This window comes from Bacillus rossius (assembly GCF_032445375.1).
Source record: "Bacillus rossius redtenbacheri isolate Brsri chromosome 9 unlocalized genomic scaffold, Brsri_v3 Brsri_v3_scf9_1, whole genome shotgun sequence".
Taxonomy (NCBI): Eukaryota; Metazoa; Arthropoda; class Insecta; order Phasmatodea; family Bacillidae; genus Bacillus; species Bacillus rossius.
The window spans coordinates 16,353,070-16,373,089 of record NW_026962012.1 but is presented as its reverse complement, the minus strand read 5'-3'; the positions used below and the strand labels follow the sequence as shown (position 1 = coordinate 16,373,089).

The following is a 20,020-nucleotide window of genomic DNA, read 5'->3' as shown; positions in this document are numbered from 1 at the left end:
ACAATACTAACCTATCTTCTTGTTTGTTTACCTAAAATATATTATAAACCTTAGAGGTAAGGCCAAGAAATAATTGTTAATGGTATGTAAAGACATGTTATAATGTGTTTTATGTATGTTTAGCCCCGTCCTCATGTTTTTATTTAATTTGCATCCAGGAATACATATACAAATTTTGTAGGTTCTGCCCTGTTTATGCCGAAAGATAGAGTTGATGAAGGCTACTGCTTCATTTAGTACCTACCACGTGTTTTAATGTTTTAAACATTAAGTGATTTTAATTTTTTGGTTGAAATTAAAACATGTTTTTAACATTAAGTTATTTTAATTTTTTGGTTGAAATTAAAAAGTTATGAAGATGATCTATGATAATATATAAATATATAAACTGTTTATAATTTGTAAAAAAAAAAAATCAGTAATACCAAAGAAAGCCTTGTTACAGTAGGGGAGGGGGAATCCCCTTGAAAGTTTTTTTTCTTAATTTACTGGCATGGTTTCTAATCATTCTGCAATATGGTATTGTGATACAAGTAGTTTTTCATTTTATCAAATGGTTAAGTTAGGTATAAATATATTAACATATTGTAAAATGGGTTAGTTGGTAAAAGTGAGCAACATTAAAAATACTGGAATATAATTAGGAATTACCAATGAATTTTTTTCTAACCAGTTTTAGTATTGTGCATAAAGATATTAAGCTATCTTGAAAATTTTACTCTTATCACATTGGCCGTGTTGTTTCTTAAGTGACGATATATTTTAAATAAATTTAACTTATTCATCGTTTACTAATGTTCTAATTTTCCATCCTTATATTTTGTTATTTTGTGTTGTCTTAATCTGTTTATATTTGTTTCATTTTGTTTTGATCACTGCAAGAATGTGGCACACACCCCTTCATGTGTTAGCCACTGTGGACATGCCTAACTGCTGCGAGTTCCCCTCACATTGAACTTGCCTGCCCTTGGTACCAACGAGGGGGAGTGTCCATGTACTTGCAGTGACCATTTTGTCCTTGTCTGAGTGTGTTGTGCCCACCGCTAAAGCCCTCGACTGTTGGTGGGCATGTAACAAATAAAAATAAATTAATAAAATAAAAAGTCTCAAAAGTTCTTTGAAGCCTCGCCGTATCTTGCCGAATGTAGGAAGACCTCGAATATAAGTCTACACCTACATTTAAATACTCATCTTAACTCAAAATAAAATGATCTCGAATAATTAAAGTTGACCCCCTACGTTTAAGAAAAACTTAACAATTTAAAACTATGAATCACTATAAAAATGTTTACTACATACAACACATACTGCACGGGAATAACAGTGAAGGCAAGACGAGCTGGACTAGGGCTAGTGGAGAGATGAAGGCCCAACCTTGAGTTATTCCCCAGTCTAAATACAGCTACACTACGAACTAACACCTCCTCCCCTCCTGCGACTGTGGCTCCTGCATCAGTCTGTAGCTGTCAACACAAGTGTGAATGTGTGAAACAATAGTGCATCAAGTGGTTGTTTACTTCCGTGTTGAGCGTGTACTTTTGTGCTGAGGCGACTAAGTGGAAGCATGTTATTACTTTCGCTGCTAAATAAGCTGCTAACAAGAGTTGTGAAAGGAAGTGTATTAAAAACAAATGTTGGTAATTATGGAGCAGGTGTTTCTATCATTTCAGAATGTGTGAATATAGATCTAAATTTCTAAAGTTGTGAAAAATCACAGTAAAAAAACTGAAAGCATCAGACTTTTAAAAAAAGAGATAAGGCTTTCTATCTTTGGTTCACTTTCACAACGAGGAAAAAGGCACGTTTATGACAGGTTAGAATTTGCAAGAAAAAGCTCAAATGTTAGCCAAGTGGTCTGACAACGAAAGAAAAGATTTAAATGATTATTAGTGTGGGTCAAGGAATAACTGAACCTGGTTTACTGGTTCCTTTTACCGTGTGAAAATTAATTCTTTTGGATATGTGCAGGGGGAAAAACGAAGAAATAATAATATTAGCAACTTAAAAAAAATGCCTGGACAAAAAGATTTAAATCATTTAGCACTGGACCTATAAAATACATACAATTGTACCCTTTCAGTGATGAAATGTCGGTGAGAATGGCTGACCTGGGAAGGCCGGGCATGTCGTTGTCCACCAGCGTGGCCACGTGGAACTGCAGCATCTTGATGTTGTCGGCGATGACGTGGGCGGCGGCGCCCGCCTGCTCGTTGCGCACCAGCTCGTTGTTGGACTTGATGATGTCCGACAGCTTGTGCGTGAGGTCGTCCTGGTTGCGGGCCGAGCCGTACATCACCACGGCCGGCCGCACGCACAGCGGCGGCACGGGCAGCACCGTCACCAGCATCCAGTCGGGGCGCGCGAACTTGGGGTCCATGCCCAGGATGAAGCACTCCTCGTCCGTGATGTGGCGCAGGATCTCCCACACCCGCTCCGCGCTCAGGCAGATCTTCTTCTCCTGCGAGTCCTCGTTCACGTGCTTCCACTCGGCCGTGAGGTCCAGGCCGGCGCGCCGGATGGAGGGCTGGTAGCGGCCGCAGCCGCCGTGGCCCGCCTTGCGCGGCTGGAACCACCCCCGCGCAGTTCAGTACATCGGCAATCCTTACTGTACTGCCTCTTCAGAACTACAACGATAAAACAGACTATATCCTCGCAAATAAAAACTGGCACTGATGACCAAGGATCGTCTGGACCTGCAACTTCATGCGTAATTATGACCTGATCTACAACTGACGTACACATTAGCTGAAGCTATTACTCGCCAATTCCGTAGGATACGTAAACACACTTAATGGTATAGTAATATTCAATAATACTGTTAATAGTATAATGTGGAGGTGCAAACATATGATTGAACACGAAGGCCAATACTCTCCATGACAATCCTTCCTACATCCAGTTCACCCAATAAAGTCAAGTGTATTGCAGTGTTTGGTAGAGTTCATCTACGTACTTTAATGAATTACGGTGATTAGGAGGGTCAGGCAAGAACAAGTTCTTAAAGTTGATGTTGGTGATACAGCACTACTATGAGTCATTGATTCATGCACGAGCAGGTTAAATACATCACATACTTTTTATACTAGCACATGCATTTGATAGGAAAAAGAAAATGTGAAGCTTCTGTTGATTTCATTTTTCCTATACTTTAGTTAAAACAAATTTTAAAAAATTATAAATGTTAGATTAAACATAATTATTGATTCCATTGATTCTATGGTAAAATGGACACAAAGCGAGTACTGTAACGAGACAAGAGGCAAAAGAACCTGTGCAGACCCTGTCAGTGGACGGTCACATGAAGAGTGTGTCGGAGAAAGGGGAGGGGGGGTTAGTCAATAAACTGCTTTGCTAGCTGAGAACATTGATCGCCCACGGTCCGATTTAAGAAATGGCTTCTAAATAGGAATTTCAAGTGTCTTAAATTGAGTGCATCACTATGAGATCATGCGCTTGTTCCAACGGAAGCACTCGAAGCATGCTAGGTGAACTGTACCTGGGGATTGCTGGGGTCATCCTCCTTCTGGATGTCCATCTCATCTCCACCCTCACAGATGTTCTTGCCCTTGCACAGGTCGTACACGAACGTCAGCCTCTTCCTCGGCTGTCCTTTGGACTTCATCACAACCTCCTTGATTTTGGGGTTTGTCTGCAACAACAATATTTTATTAAGCTCTATTTCATAACATGTAAAATTCTGTCTGTTTTTCTGTTAGAGATACATATGTATTTTAGGCTAAGGGGTTTCTTGGCTTCCAAAAAGAAGAGTTCACCGACATTTTGATCGACACTGCAGTTGCTATAAGCAGTGTGACAGGTCTTTTAGTGAGTAGGCATAGAAGACTGTGTTACTTCAAGGATAGCAACTGCAATGTCCACCAAAAATTTTGTGACCTCTTCACTTTTAAATTGCTTACAAACCAAGAAACAGCAGACACTTAATAAGAATGTTTTTGAGCCTTCATTTCTACGCTACGTTCAATTTTAATTTATTTTTTACACTGCTTTAAAAAAAATAAACATTCCCAATAAATGGTAGATAATGATAAATCAAAAATGGCACATACAGCACATACATGTTATTTATTTTCTGTAGCATACTTTTAGAAATCATTGCAATGATGCATACTGTAGTCCGATAAAATGGCTCTTTTTTAACAGTATTACATTTAAAATTGTCTCTCTACATAATGCTTATACAGTTAACTTAATATATGATAGCACACACAAAAAAACCATGATCTGCTATCAATTCTGTTGACACATAAATTGGCTATGAAAGGATAACTATACTATGCTCATCTGCAGTCATAACATAAGAGGTGCATGAAGAATTTTATATAACAGTTAAGGAAGCAACTTTTTATGGGTATTTGAACCCAAATGAATTTGAAAATCACAGTTATGCTTCAAAATCTCAATCAGGAACATGGACTTCAAAATGGCATTTTTTTTTTTTTTTTACATTACGTGTCTGCTATTGCTTCATTGTGAGCCAGCTTAATAAAGTTTGTTTTTATCTGTTTAAATTAAAAACTAAATATGATTAAATAGCTACACAGTACAAAATACATCATTTTATTTGCAACTGAACTGTCGAAATGTGTATTGTTTAAGTTATAGTAGCTCCTATCACCATTTGTTCGAGTTTAATATGGTTGTGTTTGAGATTTCATTACTAATGCATTTTAATATGTTCTGCCTCAACCAATACTTTAGAGACTATGTAAGTATCATGTGCATGTGTCAATGTTATACAAAATTTGATTTTGACAAATTCGATGGCAAACAACCAATGATGGCATTATGGGCAGGCGATGAGAATCAGCCTATATCCAAACTTCAGCATAGACTACCGAGTTAATAGAAATGCTAGAAGAGTTCCGGTTCCTCTTCCCGGGCGATACTGGGCGGGACGTACGCACGTTTAACACCGAGATCTAGCTAGGTTAGTGTACATTCTCACAAGTGAGCTGGCGTCCATGCAGAACCGGAGCGACCGGTCGCAGGCGAGAGAACTGCAGTGCACCTACCGGGCTGACGAGCAGCTTGGAGCAGTAGAAGCAGACGCAGCGCAAGATCTTGATGGTCTTGGTGAGGAAGCCGACATGGAACACGGGCTTCGCCAGGTTTATGTGCCCAAAGTGGCCCGAGCACTCCGTCTGGTTGCCTGCGCAACACACGAGACGTCACCGACACTCATCGTGCTCTGCTTGACTGGTACCTACCTCAAAACCAACCACGACTCGACTAGTGAACAAAGTCATAAAACAGAACTGAGAAGACTTTTATAAAGGTGGCCACTTGTGGTCACCTCTTCATGTCCAAATATTATAAGCATAGTAACTCTCTTTTTTTTATTTTCACAATACTGTTCATTGATCTGTTATTAATGACAAATTTTCTAAATGATCAATTTTGAGAACCTAACATTTAGTAAATACAGACATTAAAGACAATAGAGTCCGTCAAATTATTAATTTTGAATTGAACAGGTTTAATTTTTTTTTATTTATTAATTGGTTAGGTCAACAGGATGTGTAAATAATTTTGGAAGCATGATTTGTTTAGCATGTTAATGCAGTACAATATTTCTGTGTTCTAATTCTCTTACAAACTTTTGTTGGATTTCTGGCTTCTGGCATGTTCGACTAGCGCTGCGGTAACTTTCACTGATGTGCTTGTGTTTCGCATTTCTTGGCAATGATACGCTGGCAATTCTAGCCAGTAGTCACCCAGTCCAGAAATGCACTGTAAAAATATTACTCAAGGAGGTATTTATTTCTATGACCATGCTAGCTCATGTTTGTTCCAATTGGTTGGTCAGTTGGGTCAGTCAACAACCTACCTTTGTTAGGGAAGGTGGTTTTCATGTGTCTGTCATTAGATGCTGTTTGACTGGCTGTTTCTCGCAGGCAAAAATGAAGTGATCCACGGGAGAGACTAATTTAACACTCGTTGGTCCAGGTCAGGATGCAATAAACTTTTCAACCATTTAATTTGAAATTTATTATTGACCAGTGACTAGTGTCACTAATAAAGACCCATGGCAACCACAAATCTTTTGAAAAGTAATTTCCCCAGAAGCCTGCTATGATGTAGCAAGGGACGTTTTAGAATTTTTTTTTTTTTTCATTCTTCAAATAACTGTCAGACAACTGTAATGTTTTGGACTGTATGGAGGTATGTATTTTATCAAGTGTTGGTAAAAAAAAAAAAAATCCAAGAACATGCACAAAATTATTTTCTTTTATTAATCAAAAACCTGTACGAAAGAACCAACCGAAAAATGTCCAAAAAAACTTTTTATATCCAATCTACAGTGATATAATTTGCAAGTGTGTTATGAATAATTATTTGAGTTTTCCTAGCTGGTCCACTGAAACAGTAACAGTTATAGGTGATTTTATGCATTAAAAAAAATTATTGAACACAGTTATGCTTTACACTAAATAAATACAAACAAATATTCTTTCTAAAACTTAAACTGAGTCTATTGGGTGCTAAGAAAATAAATAAATAAATAAATAAATAGATAAAATAAATAAATCCAGAATACTATTCATAAAACAATAAAAAAAATGCACATATTGATTGAACAATATTCATTAATAAAATGAGCACATTTCCGTAAAAAAAAAAAAAAAATGCAGGAATGAATAGAGGGTTACTACAAACTTACTAATATAAAATTCTCAGACATTGCAAGGTCTTCAAAAATAAAAGTGGCAATTACCCCTGATCTTATAAACAACAATGATCATGTTCCATTCTGTGTTTAAAACTTTTTTTGTCACTTCGAGCATGCCTTTTTTTTCTGCTAGATGAACCACAACATTTACCTGAATTTTTTTCTTAGGCAACTAATATAAAATTTGTGCTTTTTTTCATGAGCCAAGACAATTTTCTAGCCAGAGAAATGAGAATATTAGCAGCCACCACATACATATGTTTTAGTAATCTTTGGAAACAGATGACTTAAAACAACAAGTATCTATATGTGCTATATTTCACACAAAAATTATAACATGTTTAACTCCAATCATTGAAATGGTGCTCTGACTTAGTGTAAGCCAGGCAGTGAAAGCAATGTAAGGGTCAGACAAGTGCTAATGAACTTCTGTGTTTGAACACGGCGCACGGCACACACACCCTTCGTAGTTCAGTGCTGTGGCCACCGACTTAAAGGCTCCTTACTCCAGGTGACAGCACCACCTTGTGTTACAAGTCCAATGTAGCTTCAGTCCAGGTATCGCCATTCATCGGTAGGCTTCTGCATCTAGTGATCCTTCTATTCTAACCAATTTTTAGCAAACAATGAATCTTTTTCCTCGCTTCACAGGAGTACAAGAAATACTGATGCAAAATACAGTAAAATGAATGAAAATAAAGAAACAATGGCAGTGGATATTTTTAAACCAGTAAAATTTAACATTTGAAAATTGTTTTGTTGATTTATCTTTTTATATACATAAAATTAGAGTATTACTAGAAAATTTAAATCACAATCACAGATCATTAGTTTAGTATAAAAAACAACACTTGTACAATGTTGCAGAAAACAAATCTTAATTTCTCAATAAACAATCTTAGTTACATTTTTTCAATTAAATTTTTGTAATTAAGTTCCACTTAATGAATATATTGGTAATGAATTATGTTAAAAAATATTTGATTTGAAATGTTGAGTTGAATATCTAATTATTCACGAATATTCAATATTCTCCAAACACTATCAGACCCCTATTCACAGGAATTAAAGACAGACAAATAAGTACAGAGTTTTAACAAGTTTTTTTTTAAATTCATATCGTCAATCGTGGTTCACTAGATCCTCCTACAGTATCCAATTACACGTTAAACATCAAGGAATATGTTGCTGATACAAAAAGAAGCTGTGCTAATCAGTTTGAGTTGGATCTGATGCAGCTAAAATAGTGTTAATTATAAACACGAAACTGATTAGTTGTGTGAGCCACACAACTAAATGTATGTATATCCTGTTCCAAATATATTGAGTAGCCTACACTGTCCAACTGCAATATGTATTCTGTTTAAAATTTCCCATCAGAAAACTAAGCTAAAAATTAAATCAATCCAGCAATTCCTCAAGCTGATTGCTTACCTCTGTCCTTGGGTAACAGCACAGGTGGGCTGACACACCTCAAGGGTGACTACAATATAAGAATTTGAAATAAAATAGTATATAAAAACTTTTTTTATACTGTATGACTAATTTCAAGGTAATTTTTTTACCACTGAAAAAAGTTCAATGTAAAAAATAAGGACTTCTCTTGGTTTGGAGTCATCTTACATTCTGGTGAATATGGCAGTAGTCCACGTAGCCTATGCTCGACTAAGTTAAACATTGAAACAAAGTTCAAGTGCAAGTACAGAGGTACAGTGCTACCAACCTGCACATGTCTGGCAGCGAGAGTTGCGGTCGATCACGCCCTGGCGGGGGTCCATCAGCCCCCCCAGCTTGGGACGCCCGCCCTCATACGTCTCCGAGAAGCGGATGCCTCCCTCCGTGACGGACATGCGACGCTGCGACAAGACACACACCTCTTGCTTTCATACCGTCATGTAATCATTGAAAAACTAGAGCCTCATTTGTAATATCACATTTACAGAGAATGCCATCAAATTAACACAGAACAAAATTTTTTGCAATTTTTGCACATATTAAAAAAATGTGGTAAATATGTAGAGTCGCTGTATATGCGGAAAAAAATGCTAAAAATCCGAAAATACTTTTATTCTATGCTCTTTCACTTCTTTTCAAATCAACCGGTGGAGATAAGAATTTCCAAATACTTTAGGAGATATCAAATTTTTTAATTTTCATCACAATACCTGCGTATTCATGCTGCGATTACCATTGTTTCTTGTTTACGAGTATCTATTATGTTTCTTATTGTACAATTTTGTCACGTGACAGTTCCGTGATTAGCCAGTATTCAAATGAACCGATACGTGATTATTTATTTATTTATTTATTTATGTTCCGTCGGAGGTATCGCGACGTAGGTGAACGACTACATCATTTCCTTCTAATGGCAATGAAATGTACCCGCCTCCAACTTGGGTGGACTTTAAACGTTTCTAATTTTAAAGTCTTATTTTTTATTTGGATATTGTTGCGCAAGTAATAAGTAACAAAAAAAATGTACGTGAGTTGTTAATGTTCATCCTTTGTCACGGTTTGTTTGGTCAGGTCAGTTACATTATAAATATTTTAAAACTAAACAGCCATTAAAATTAATTCACATTTTTTATGTCCGCTTAGTTTGAAAGTATTAATAATGTAACTGACCTGACATAATCGACCATTTTATTTATTACGCATTCACGAACACACGGCAAAATAACAAAAATGGCGTCGTTCAAATGGTTGTACAGGTGTTGTATTGCTAAATTAAAAATTTCGATATTTCCTAAAGTATTTGGAATTTCTTATCTCCGCCGGTTTTAATGAAAAGAGGAAGTGAAAGAGCATATAATCAAAGTAATTTCAGATTTTTAGAATTTTTTTTTTCGCAAATACCGCTACTCTACATGTTCAAAATTAAAAAATTTGATATCTCCTAAAGTATTTGGAATTTCTTATCTCCGCCGGTTGATTTGAAAAGAGGAAGTGAAAGAGCATAGAATAAAAGTATTTTCGGATTTTTAGCATTTTTTTTCGCATATACCGCTACTCTACATATTTACCAAAAGTGTGGAAAATACAGCCTATATTTTTTTTTTATTTGCATGCATTATCTTATTTCATAGAATGTTTTACAATATTGTGTGAATTAATGTGAAAACAATGATTTGTTTAATATATATTTTTTTTATTTGAAATAAAAAAATTCTTAGAACTATAAACAAGGCTTAAATACCATTATTTAATAAGTAATATGTCCTCCCTTTGTTTTAATCACCGCTTGAACTCAGTTTGGCATGGAGTCAACTAATTTTTTCCTCTCAAAACCATACTTGCTTGAACTACTGCTTCCACCATCTTGATTTTCATCGTACAGTCCATCTTTCGTACTCTGACCTTGCAGATTGCCCAGAAATTCTCAATTGGATTGAGATCTGGCGAATTTCCAGGCCAGTCCAAAATGCTAATGTTGTCCTTGAAATATTTCACCATTTTCTTAAAAGTATGGCATGGAGCCGAGTCTTGTTGAAAAATTGCATTTCCATTGGCTTGAACTCCTGAACCAAATATTGATCTAGCATTGCTTTATATTTTTCACTATTCATTATTCCTTCTACTGGAATACGTTTACCAGGTTCCGAGTACGAAAAACAGCCCCAGAACATCATCTTAACTAGATGTTTGACTGATTGTACAATATGGGATGCAGTAAGTTTTTCATCCACCCCTTTATGAACGAATTTTAATCACTGGCCCTACACTAGAAAGTGTGACTCGTCTGAGAACAGCACCTTACTTCAGAAATTTTCGGTCCAACATATTTTTGGGCCCCATTCAGTCTCTTTTTCATCAAAGTGGCCGTCAAGTTCTTTTTTTCTGTGGCCTCATGGCTTTTCTTCCATCTTCCAAGAGAGTTCTGTGTACTGTAGAGTTCAAGATCTTGTTGAAGGTCGTAGCTTGTTTTTCTTGGGTGTAATTTGCTGTTACGCAGAAGGCTGGCATCTTCTCAAGGAGTGGTCTTCCTTTTTCTGCCACATTTTCCTTTTCGCTGCATTTACACAGATCCCGTCTCTCACTTTTTTTTTAATAGTTTATTTACAACACCCAAACTCACATCACATTCCATTAAAATGCTTCTCTGTCATTGATGTGATGATCTTTTGTTTCTACCTTGGGATAATATTCATGATGCCGAACAATCGTAAAAACCCTATAAATTATCAAATGTTTACCACAGTTGGCTTGGTCGAGTAGTAACTAACAGTCCACATTGTTTGAAAGTATTTTTAATGTGGCTAACCTAATCTTATCGACCAGCCTCAATATTTTACTCAATTTCTCCAAAACATAAAAATACATACCCACGACGGAACGCAAACAATGGCTGCAGTGGTATTTTAATGTAGGTAACCTATAACAGTAATTTCTCAGAAACCAGTGGGAATATAGAAACGCTGTTTTTATGGTAAATACAGGAACATATTTAGTGTTTGAAAAAAGTATTTTCTTAGGTAATACTTAGATATTGCAGCTTTTTAGAACGGAAAGAAAAAATTTGAAAACAAGTTTTTCACACACTATACACATCCCAAATTTACCCAGAAAGGATGGTCTCTTAATTCTACTGGTTCGTGAAAAATAAGTTCAAAGATTCCATTATTAAAAATTCCTGTTTTTTTCAAATTCCTGCCGCCATTCATTGTTTACTCGCAAAAAAAAAAAAGGAAAATAAGTTTTCTGTATACTTCAGACATTCTTGAATTAACCCTAAAAGGAAGGTTTCTTAATTCCTACTGGTTTGTGAAAAAATAACAGTTCACAGCTTACATTTTAATACCTATGTATTGTGTATTCACACAATCGCCAACATTCAATGTTTAACCATGTGAGCTTTTCTTTTTTAATTTTTTTTTCCATAACTTTAGTCAATGTAGATGTTGTAATAATAAATTTAATTTAACTACTGTATTGCAATTCAAAGGAATTTTTAATGCTTTTATATAATGTTTGTTATTTATTAGAATAAGTAATTTTTGAACAAAATGTTTGTTTTGTTACACTGCATTTAAAGTACATATGTACTAATTTGAGTGACATTCTAAAGGACGAGTCTAATGGAAGGCAAAAATTTGAAAAGGATTGTTAACGTAGTTCATTTTCTGTGAGGTATACGTGCTGTGCACTTAAGTAGCTGACACATTCAATTTTGCAGTATTTCCAAGTAATTCTTTGTTTACAGTCATTGTATATTCTGTGTTTGATATAACTGGTGTTTCCTGTACCCCAGTTTAACCCTGGGTCCTGAAACTTGATCCTGATGGCATGATCCTTTAGCTTGATACCGTGGTAAATGATATTAGAGTTCATTATGACAGAAGCGCATTAAATAAATTTTGAAATAAGAAAGATTTATGATTGTAGGTTGAAAAATAAAGATCCTTTTTATTTGACTTACGATCATAATTCATTAATAACAAAACTTTTTAATGTATAAGATCTTCTGATGTACTGACTTAAAACAGCAAGCATCATCTACCACAGGATCATGCCATCATGATCTTATGACATAGGTACTGAACTAAAACAGCAAGCATCATTAACCAAAAGATCCAGAAAAAAACTTCAATATATGAAATAGAAGAATTAGCGTATTTTTAATTCTTCATAGTTGACTACAGTTGTGCTAAACAAAGAGATACACGATCACGAGTAAACAATTAAATGCAGCGGCAGTGTGAAAACACTGGTATTGTAATGTAAGTTATACACTTGTTATTTTTCATGAACCAGTAGGAATTAAGAGACCATCTTGACAGGATAAATTTAGGGACATGTGTAGTGTGTGAAAATCACGTCTTCCGATTTGTTTTTTTCAGTTCTAAAACTGTGATATCCTAGTTATTACCTTTCCTGAATTTTTATTTTATATAAAGAAAACCCCGGTACAAGAATTTTACCAAAAATTGTTTTTGTATTTCCCTTGGATTCTAGGACCCACACTACTTAAGAATACTGTTGAAGTCAATAGAAACAGATATTTTAACAAATTAAAATCAAGTGATTATTAATGGAAATTATTTAATGAACTTAATTTGGAATCTTGCAGTAATTTAAAAAAATTGTAAATAAATATTCATTTCTTTTACACCAAAGTTTTGCTTGTTTTCATTGGCGAACGCACTGACTAGTATTTAAACACTCAGTACGAATTTTTAAAAGCCCTATACAGGGAAAATAAGGAACATCTGTAGTGATCAAAAAACACTTTATAGATTTTTTTATTTAATATAAATATATATCTTAATGAAAAACCGCAGTCATTGGAGTTTACCATAATTTATTATTCTTTGCGATGCTTATCTACAAAATTGGCCCGACATAAACAATGAACAAATTACAAAGTGCCCAAACCAGAGCAAGACTTGGTGCGCGAATGTTCTCCACAAATATTTCAACATATCACAAATTAATCTTCAACAATTACCCATGTATCTCAAGCATATTACTCTAAGCTATTTAAATAGACTTACAATTTCATCTGGCGATAAAATTCCAAATTGTACTCTTTTAACAGTGCGCACCGGAGCCTTCGACTCCGTTGCTGCCATTTTGACGTTAACAACTAATCATAGACTCAAATTTTGCATGATTACATGGGAAGTGTATCAAGCTTTTTTTTTTTATTCTGTAATGTGAAGCCCAATATACGTAAGACACAGACAAATATTAGGTAAAATGTGTTTGCATTGTACAAACAGTTTTAATTGACATTTTTTTTAGGAAAGTGGTAGTTTATAAAGACGGATATTCTAATTTAAACTTAGTAAAATAATATCATCAGAATTTATTTAGAAAAATTTCCGCAATGTTATGGACGGAACAATATGGCGAAGATGAGAATAAAAAGTGAAATCAAACACAAAGCAAACATTTAATTTTATGGCTAAATCCTAAATCCATGTAAATATGGTAGTAAACAAAGATTCGAGCACGGAGTTAGGAATAGTGAGGAGATTGCATGCTGTAACGTTTTTTAAGCCCCTTGTTACGTCATCATCGCCATATTGTTTTGCCCAAAACATTGCTTGATCACTGCTGATCATGGTTACATGCGCTGCGTTTGGATGCACAAATAGAAGTGATATAAAAATCCCTGGAGAGACATTTCATAAGTGAGTACAATATTAATATATTATCAATTTAAAATCTGAACAATTGTTTCCATAAATAATAATGATTACATCCTTAAAGATCGGGAAGGTATCAGTCTATGGAATGGGTATTGATTCAACACATTAACTACCCGTCATGGTGAACTCCCTCTATATAAATAAACAGCAAAACACATAATTAACAATGTAATAAAATAAAACAATACGACCTGGATTATTCAATTGCATTTACTTAAGATTCTGTTTTGTTCTCATAACAATATGTGGTACCATGGGCCTCTCGGACGGGGTTGATGGGGGGGGGGGGACATGTCCCCTCCAAAAATTCCTTGTGGAGGAGACACAGAGACGGGATACAGGAACAAATTTATATGCTGTTTCGGTTCCTTACAAGTTTCTGTTCTGTTTGAGGTAAACTTTGAACACTGCATCACAGAATAAATAAATAGGTACCTAACAGAAGCGACAAGGCATGGTTTTTATCTAACTTGTTTTCTCTTTGTAATTCCATGGTTTCGTGGCATGTTTACCGTACTCTCTAGCAGAGGGATCAGTACTATACATGTATACCCATTGTTATGTCAACACAAACTAGGTGACGCTACTGCAAATTCTGAAACATTGTGTTTCTTGTTGACTAAACTCGCTAAAGCAATGCACAGCATCAGATTTATTCTAACAAAAGATATGTGGAAACTGGAAACTTTTTTTTTAAAGACTATTGAAAAAATTACAATTCAGTTACTGTGTTAAAACTACAAGAAAGGAAAAAATAAATAAATAAATGGTAAGTGATCCAAAAGGCGAAGTAAAATGGAATAGTTCATTTGAGACCATAGAGTAAGTAAGCTTATCAAGAGCAGTTTATCCCTATACCGTGACCGCCTGGATCTACAGCGCTTAGGCCAGTATTCCTAAACACAAAAATAAGGGTTTAGGTGTTGAATATGCTACACCTTTACCCTAACCATATTCCTAGTTGAAGATAGGACACTGCCAATCCATTGTTTATAGGCAACCAATTTTGGTGTCCTATATCTGTTGCTGTTTCGTTGCCAAAATCACGCGCATACGCAAAGCTCACTTTTTCGTTGATTTCTCCCAGATGGCTGAATCGCATCTGGCGCCATTAACTCATATGTACTTTTTAATTATATGGGATGTATAATGTTTTTTAGTGTGTCAAATAAAACTTTATAATAGCAAAAACTATTCTGGAATATATTTGAATACATTAATTGTCATAAAAACAAATAACCAACAACTTTAAAATTACGCCAATTAATTTGCGCGATAGTGCTGCTATCTGTAGGATTTTGGCATAGCCAATCCATCGATGGTTGCCAAACGTCCGCTAGAATGCATTGAAATCAGTTTCTAGCCTCGTGTAGCACACAGTTTATTAAAACAGTTCCTAACAGGAATTGGGTTGGGACGCGTTCTGGAATACAGTCTGCGAGATAGGTTACAGTTGTTTCCCTCCAAGGTAGTGCTTATTCGCTATCTTACCTGAATTTTTTGGAATACCGCCCTTAGTGCTTAAGCGGATTTTTCATCCAGTGTGGTTGGCTATACGCTACACTACTTGCCAGGATAACATCAGCATTTGGTACCCTTGCTAACTTTTTTATTGTTTAGTTTTGTTTACCAATTTTGCACGCACTTGGTAGTTTGTGTTATTAATTAGTGATTCGTAATGGATAAATTTGTAGTGAAAACAAAACGTAAATATGATGAATTTCAAGATTCAACTTGCATACCTTCTAAAACTGACACTACTAAATCTGAACAGGTAAATGTTTGTCAGAATATTGTGTCATACACGGAGTTAAAAGACAATAATTGTGAGTCTAGTAGTTGTAGCAGTATCACCGATGTGCCTGAATCATTGTTGCATAATCCACAAATGTCAACAGTTGTTGACACGTTCCACGCACCAAACCAACCGACTATCTTGCCAGACTCATTTCCTACACAAAAACTCACAGGCCGTACCCTTCACTTTCAAGTTTCTTGGTTCAAGAATTTCAAATGGTTGCATTTCCAACCAAATTTTTATGGAATTACATGCTTCTATTGTCATCATTATTGCCATTTGTCACAAGATAAACTGTTGGTTAAGAAAATTGTACATTGTTTTACTACAGGAGGCTTCAAAAATTGGAAACATGCCCTTAACAGATTTCGTACACATGAGAAATCAGAATTTCATATGCAAGCTACCATGAGTTATCGGCAGTTGCAACAGCACATTGAAGTACAACTCTTTTCCGCAAAACGCAAAGAAAAAAAGTAGCTACTGAATGTCTTCTGAAGATATTTGGTTCTGTCCGATTTCTCGCCAGGCAAGGTTTAGCACTGCAAGGACATGATTCAAACAGTGGTAATTTGTTACATTTATTGAAGCTATGAAGTGAAGACCTTCCTTGTTTACAACAATGGACAGCAAAATTACGAGAGACATTCACCAGTGCTTCTATACAAAATGAAATACTGGAAGTGATGGCAAATGAAATTGTAAGGTATATTTGTAACTAGATTCGGTCACAGGAAATACCAATTTTTTATATTTTTTGTGAAATATCACAAATAAAAGAAGAGCTTGCTGCAGAAAATAACCAGCAGTTCAACTCTAGTGGCTTGCTTACAGTGTTTGAATCAGGGACAACAGTACTAGGATTGTTGTTAGGGCAGAAAATAATTACCACACTCGAACTTCTCAACAAATCATTTCAAGGCCGTCAACAAACAGTGTCAGGTCTCATGAAAGCTGTCGATGTAACCACTGTGGCTATTGAAGAATTATGGAAAGAAGAGGTTCTGAATGTGATTTTGAAGGAAGCAAACAAGAAAGTGGCTGAAAATAATTTACAGCCTATCTTAATTCCCAGGTCAAAGGAACCTCCAAAGCGTTACACAGGTCCTGCAAATTCATTCACTGCTGAAACAGTACGTCAACATTACCGTAAAGAATATTATGCTATCATAGATACAGCACTATAAGGCTTGAAATCCAGGTTTGATCAGGAAGGACTGAAGTTCTTGCAAGAGCTGGAATCAACACTGATTTCAGGAGAAATACAATATAAGGTTTTGTGTGTCAACGATGCTCAAAATGTACTCAAACAAATGGTGCCAGAAATGCGATCCTTGTCCAAGAATATTGAAAATTTGTTTCGTGTCTTGATCGTAGTGCCCAGTTCGTCTTGCGAAGCAGAACGAAGTTTCAGTTCATTATGCCGCCTGAAGACGTACCTGAGGAGCAGTATGACACAACAGCGCTTGAACCATGTGGCAATTTGCCATGCACATCAGGATCTACTGGATAACTTGAATCTTTGTGATTTGATGGGCAAATTCATAGCAGTAAATGATCGTCGGAGAACCATATTTGGTAAAAGCTGTACAGAAACCTTTATTTTAAGAAAACATATTGAGATTTTGAGTTATACAATCTTATAAGATCTAAACATTGTTCAAGTGAAGGTATTGTTGTGTATTATTAATATAGGCCCTACGCCCTATTGTTAACTTGAACACTAATCACGTGAAGGATAATTATTTTAGTGATCAACCTGTTTGAAAGATAAATTTATTTATTAAACATTTGTAATAGGATTACAGATATGCTTTGCCAAGTAAGTATATTTATTTCTGTTTAAAAATGTAATTTAAAATTAATATTGTAATGATATGTGACTTTATTTTCAGCTATTGTGAGATATTTTTAAAACCTAAATTAATACTCATATGTTTTGACCAAATTGTATGTCCCCATACGTAAATTTGAATATTTATGACAGTTTATTATAATATTAATTTTGGAATATCTATGTTTGCTGTTGTATACATAAGAAGTGAGAGTGATATTCAGCAGAAGAGCACTCAAGGGTAATTTTTTTGTTCATTTTTCTTATTTTCAAGTATCTACGATTCTCAGAATAAATATATTTCATTTAAGAAATGTTTTGTTTCTGTCTCTTAGAATTAAGTGTATTTTGTGTGCTATTTTCCCAAGTGTGAATTCTCTCGTCCCAAAGCATTCTACACAAAACACAATTCTTCATTCAACATTACATTATTATCATTACATTGTTACTATTATTATCATAACATTACATACAATACATTCTATTTGGATATTTTAACTTCTATTCGCCAAATATATTTACATCGCGTGGCCCCCCCCCCCCCCTAATTTACTTACCAGAGAGGCCCATGTGTGGTACAATTATTCCTCATCTTGTTACAAACATAGAGACCATTTTGAGTGGCTGATACATGTTAACAAAACAGAAAACATTTAACTCCTTACTTCAAGTTGTGTCCAATATATAAACATTTAGCAATAAAAAAAATGTGATCATAAACAACTGACGTCGTCCGGCCGAAGGCCACCCCAAAGCCCGACCTGCAACCGCCAGTATCCGACCCCGCTAACGGAAAGCACCTCTAGCCATGGCCCACCCGAGTCAGGCGAGCACCGGAAACACAGGTAGAATCAAAGACCATGCCCTAATTAAGGGCGCTGTCTGGACGATGGAAGGAAGCCACTGTAGACATTTACCTCTATATCTCTCCTTTAGAAAGAACTTGAGATTTTCAATTTTTGTTTGGGCAGGAAAAGAATAAAAAGAACATTCGACGTCGGTCTGGTGGATTTAAGTTGTTACATACTCACCTTAACACTTTTGCGACCCCGCCAATATCACGAAAATTGTTTTTTTCAACCTATTTTTTTGTGCAGTAAAAATCGTCAGAATTAAATAAACTCACCAGTCAGACGCGCCCTAGACCTTCTTGCATTGATTCCTGCATTTAAACAGGCATGTCACCGCGGAAAATCTTCTGAGGCACTAATAAAGGTAAACGTATGCACGGGCGAAACTGCTAGCCACCTCAAGGCGCCCTCAGTAGTATATAATAGTATGTCCGAGATCAGGCTTCAGGCTGTGGAGCCGGGAGCCGGTGTCCGCCATATTGGATTGTAACATCACGGTGGCCATCTTGGAGTTTGACGTCACGGCGGCCATCTTGGATAAGTGTAACGGGACACAGCGTAATGGGACACAGCGTAACGGGACACAGCATAACGGGACATAACGTAACGGGACAATTAGATCACGGAGGCCATTTTGGATCCGCCATTTTGGATGACGTCATTGTGTGTGTTCTCGAACATTCCGATGTTGTGTTTTCCGAACATATTGGATCCTATTAATGTTGCAATTTTTGTTACGGTCGCCATCTTGAAATTTGGTCGCCATCTTGAAAATCCACCATTTCTACATACATATCCATACTATCATTAATTTGTTTACACAAAAAAAACCTTCACGTTATTTTTACATGTTTTATTAAATTACCACTTCGACTAAAATAATTACCACACATAGTAATTTCTACAAAGGACACTTTGTCCAAGACATTTTAACCAGCATCTGTCTGAAAACAACCATGTCCCATCTATATCACAAAGTAAACGAGGGTTAGTGGAGATAGGTCAAACAAGTGCTAGTCACTCATAGGGTAAGAACCATGTGTTCGATACCTATCTCAGTCATTGTAGCATCTATGTATTTTTCTGACCTCATGTAGAAAATATGTTCCAATGCATACGAATTTAAACTTATTCACGTGCGACTAGTCAAAAGTACATAAATTCAAGCACGCCAACCGCAAAAAAAATTCTCAAGGATAGAGGCAGAGACTTCTCGATCGAGACACGCCTACCATCACCTGCAAATGAACATTGACCCCTCGCGCGGGAATTGCAAGCTGGCAGAATGCTGCGACACTCATATGTTTTGCTCAAGACATGCATACATCACGTCGCTAGCCTTCCAACTCATTACATGTAAAACTCCAGTGAAATCGTAATCAAGCTCATGTAAAGTACTTGACGGAACCACTTCAAAGTATACATCACTGAACCAGAGCAGAAAATCAGCCAGGAATGTATATCCTGCTACCTACAAAAATAAATGTGTAGCACATATACGAGAGGAGTCGATTCCTACATACCATACTCAATACTCTGATAATTATAAGCAGCAAAATATTTTAAATCAAGACCTTAGCCAGTATACATTTTTTCTGTTATGATGTAAAAATTCATGTTAGTAGTCAGCAACGAAGGAGTGAGTAACTTGGAAGAAGAACCGCTTACCAAGTATCCGGAATCTTACTGATACAG

General features: G+C 35.9%; 1 protein-coding gene across 1 annotated transcript in view; it reads right to left on the bottom strand.

Moving 5' to 3' along the window:
• LOC134542635 (DNA-directed RNA polymerase II subunit RPB1) overlaps positions 1 to 13,296 on the bottom strand; it is a 90,392-nt gene extending 77,096 nt beyond the window's left edge. Inside the window, exons 1-5 of the mRNA XM_063387033.1 lie at positions 13,183 to 13,296; positions 8,415 to 8,547; positions 5,034 to 5,170; positions 3,497 to 3,649; positions 2,109 to 2,563 (exon numbers count right to left, since the gene is read on the bottom strand). Of these exons, the coding sequence (XP_063243103.1) occupies positions 2,109 to 2,563; positions 3,497 to 3,649; positions 5,034 to 5,170; positions 8,415 to 8,547; positions 13,183 to 13,260 (956 nt within the window). The 5' untranslated portion in view covers positions 13,261 to 13,296. The remainder of the gene's footprint in view (positions 1 to 2,108; positions 2,564 to 3,496; positions 3,650 to 5,033; positions 5,171 to 8,414; positions 8,548 to 13,182) is intronic.
• Positions 13,297 to 20,020: the final 6,724 nt, after the last annotated feature.